Raw genomic sequence first — 1,171 nt, forward strand, 5'->3', positions numbered from 1 at the left:
TGTGTTTTAAAAGATAAATATTAGCTTAAATCCATTTTTTTACAGCACCTACTCAAATGAAGATGCTAAAAACATCTTTTTATAAAGATTCTTATATTAAAAGTGTATTTTGTTTATTTAGGCAGACTTTAAAAAAAATAACATTTTTGTAACACATCAAAATCAAACTATATAATTTATGATCTAATGGTAAAAAAGAAGTATTTTCATATGAAGACAATGATAAAATCTTCATGGTAGTATTCACCTATTTTTATTGGTTCACCGATTAAAGAATCTCTACCTGAAAAGTGTCTTTGCAATCCAAACAACGTTTTCACCACCATATTGTTCTATGTAAAATCTTGTCTCCAATCTCGGTAAACTTGCATACCAAGGCACATCCAACGCGTAACTCACCTATAAATATTATTTATTACCATCAGAAAAAGAGTTTTAAAAATGATTTAACTAGAGGGCATTGATTTAAAGAGTAAAAATATCATTTATGACCAAATTTAAGTAAAGGGAATGATATTGGAACATACCTCGCCAATTAAATCTTTTGTGATGATCCATTTATCAAATATCTCATTAGACGCACGATTCTCTGATAAGAATTTGAACGAAAAATATTTGGCATCCTGAAGAATCATTTCCCCAGGAAAAAGCACCTGAGAAGCTCTATAAAGATTGTATGTTGCTGACATTGACGGACTTGTTTCTCCGGCAAAGCAAAAGAACTCACCATTTTTCTCAAAATGCTTCAGTGCATCTACCAAATTTAATAACTTTAATCATTTCTGGAACCATATATTATATATAATCATATTTGTATTTAATTAGAATACAATTTAGTAAAATGTAGAAAATATTTTCTTGTCTTATTTTCTATATATGAATAATAAAAGTTACCGGGTAAAACTTGGTGACCATGTAACCTTAGTAACCTAAATGCCATTACTGAATCGTCAATATCTGGAACCCCCGAATCTCTTGTCCAACCAAGACCCTTGTCGGTCCAATATCTGAAATTATACAGTTTTCCATATTTGAAATCACTGAAAATCTAAATCAAATAATCTCATGAACTTACCTTGAGATATACATCATAAAATCATTAATCTCCGGCTCAAAATATCTTGAAATGCCAAGACGTTCCAAACGACCAACTATCCAATTCCGCTCAAAC

General features: G+C 30.2%; 1 protein-coding gene across 1 annotated transcript in view; it reads right to left on the reverse strand.

Annotated features, from left to right (window-relative positions):
• The window catches only part of LOC107645483 (ent-copalyl diphosphate synthase, chloroplastic), a 21,054-nt gene that overhangs the window by 3,961 nt on the left and 15,922 nt on the right, over positions 1-1,171 (reverse strand). The window contains exons 7-10 of the mRNA XM_016349519.2: positions 1,076-1,164; positions 895-1,007; positions 528-754; positions 284-399 (exon numbers count right to left, since the gene is read on the reverse strand). Of these exons, the coding sequence (XP_016205005.1) occupies positions 284-399; positions 528-754; positions 895-1,007; positions 1,076-1,164 (545 nt within the window). The remainder of the gene's footprint in view (positions 1-283; positions 400-527; positions 755-894; positions 1,008-1,075; positions 1,165-1,171) is intronic.

Source organism: Arachis ipaensis, chromosome B01 (assembly GCF_000816755.2).
Source record: "Arachis ipaensis cultivar K30076 chromosome B01, Araip1.1, whole genome shotgun sequence".
NCBI lineage: Eukaryota > Viridiplantae > Streptophyta > Magnoliopsida > Fabales > Fabaceae > Arachis > Arachis ipaensis.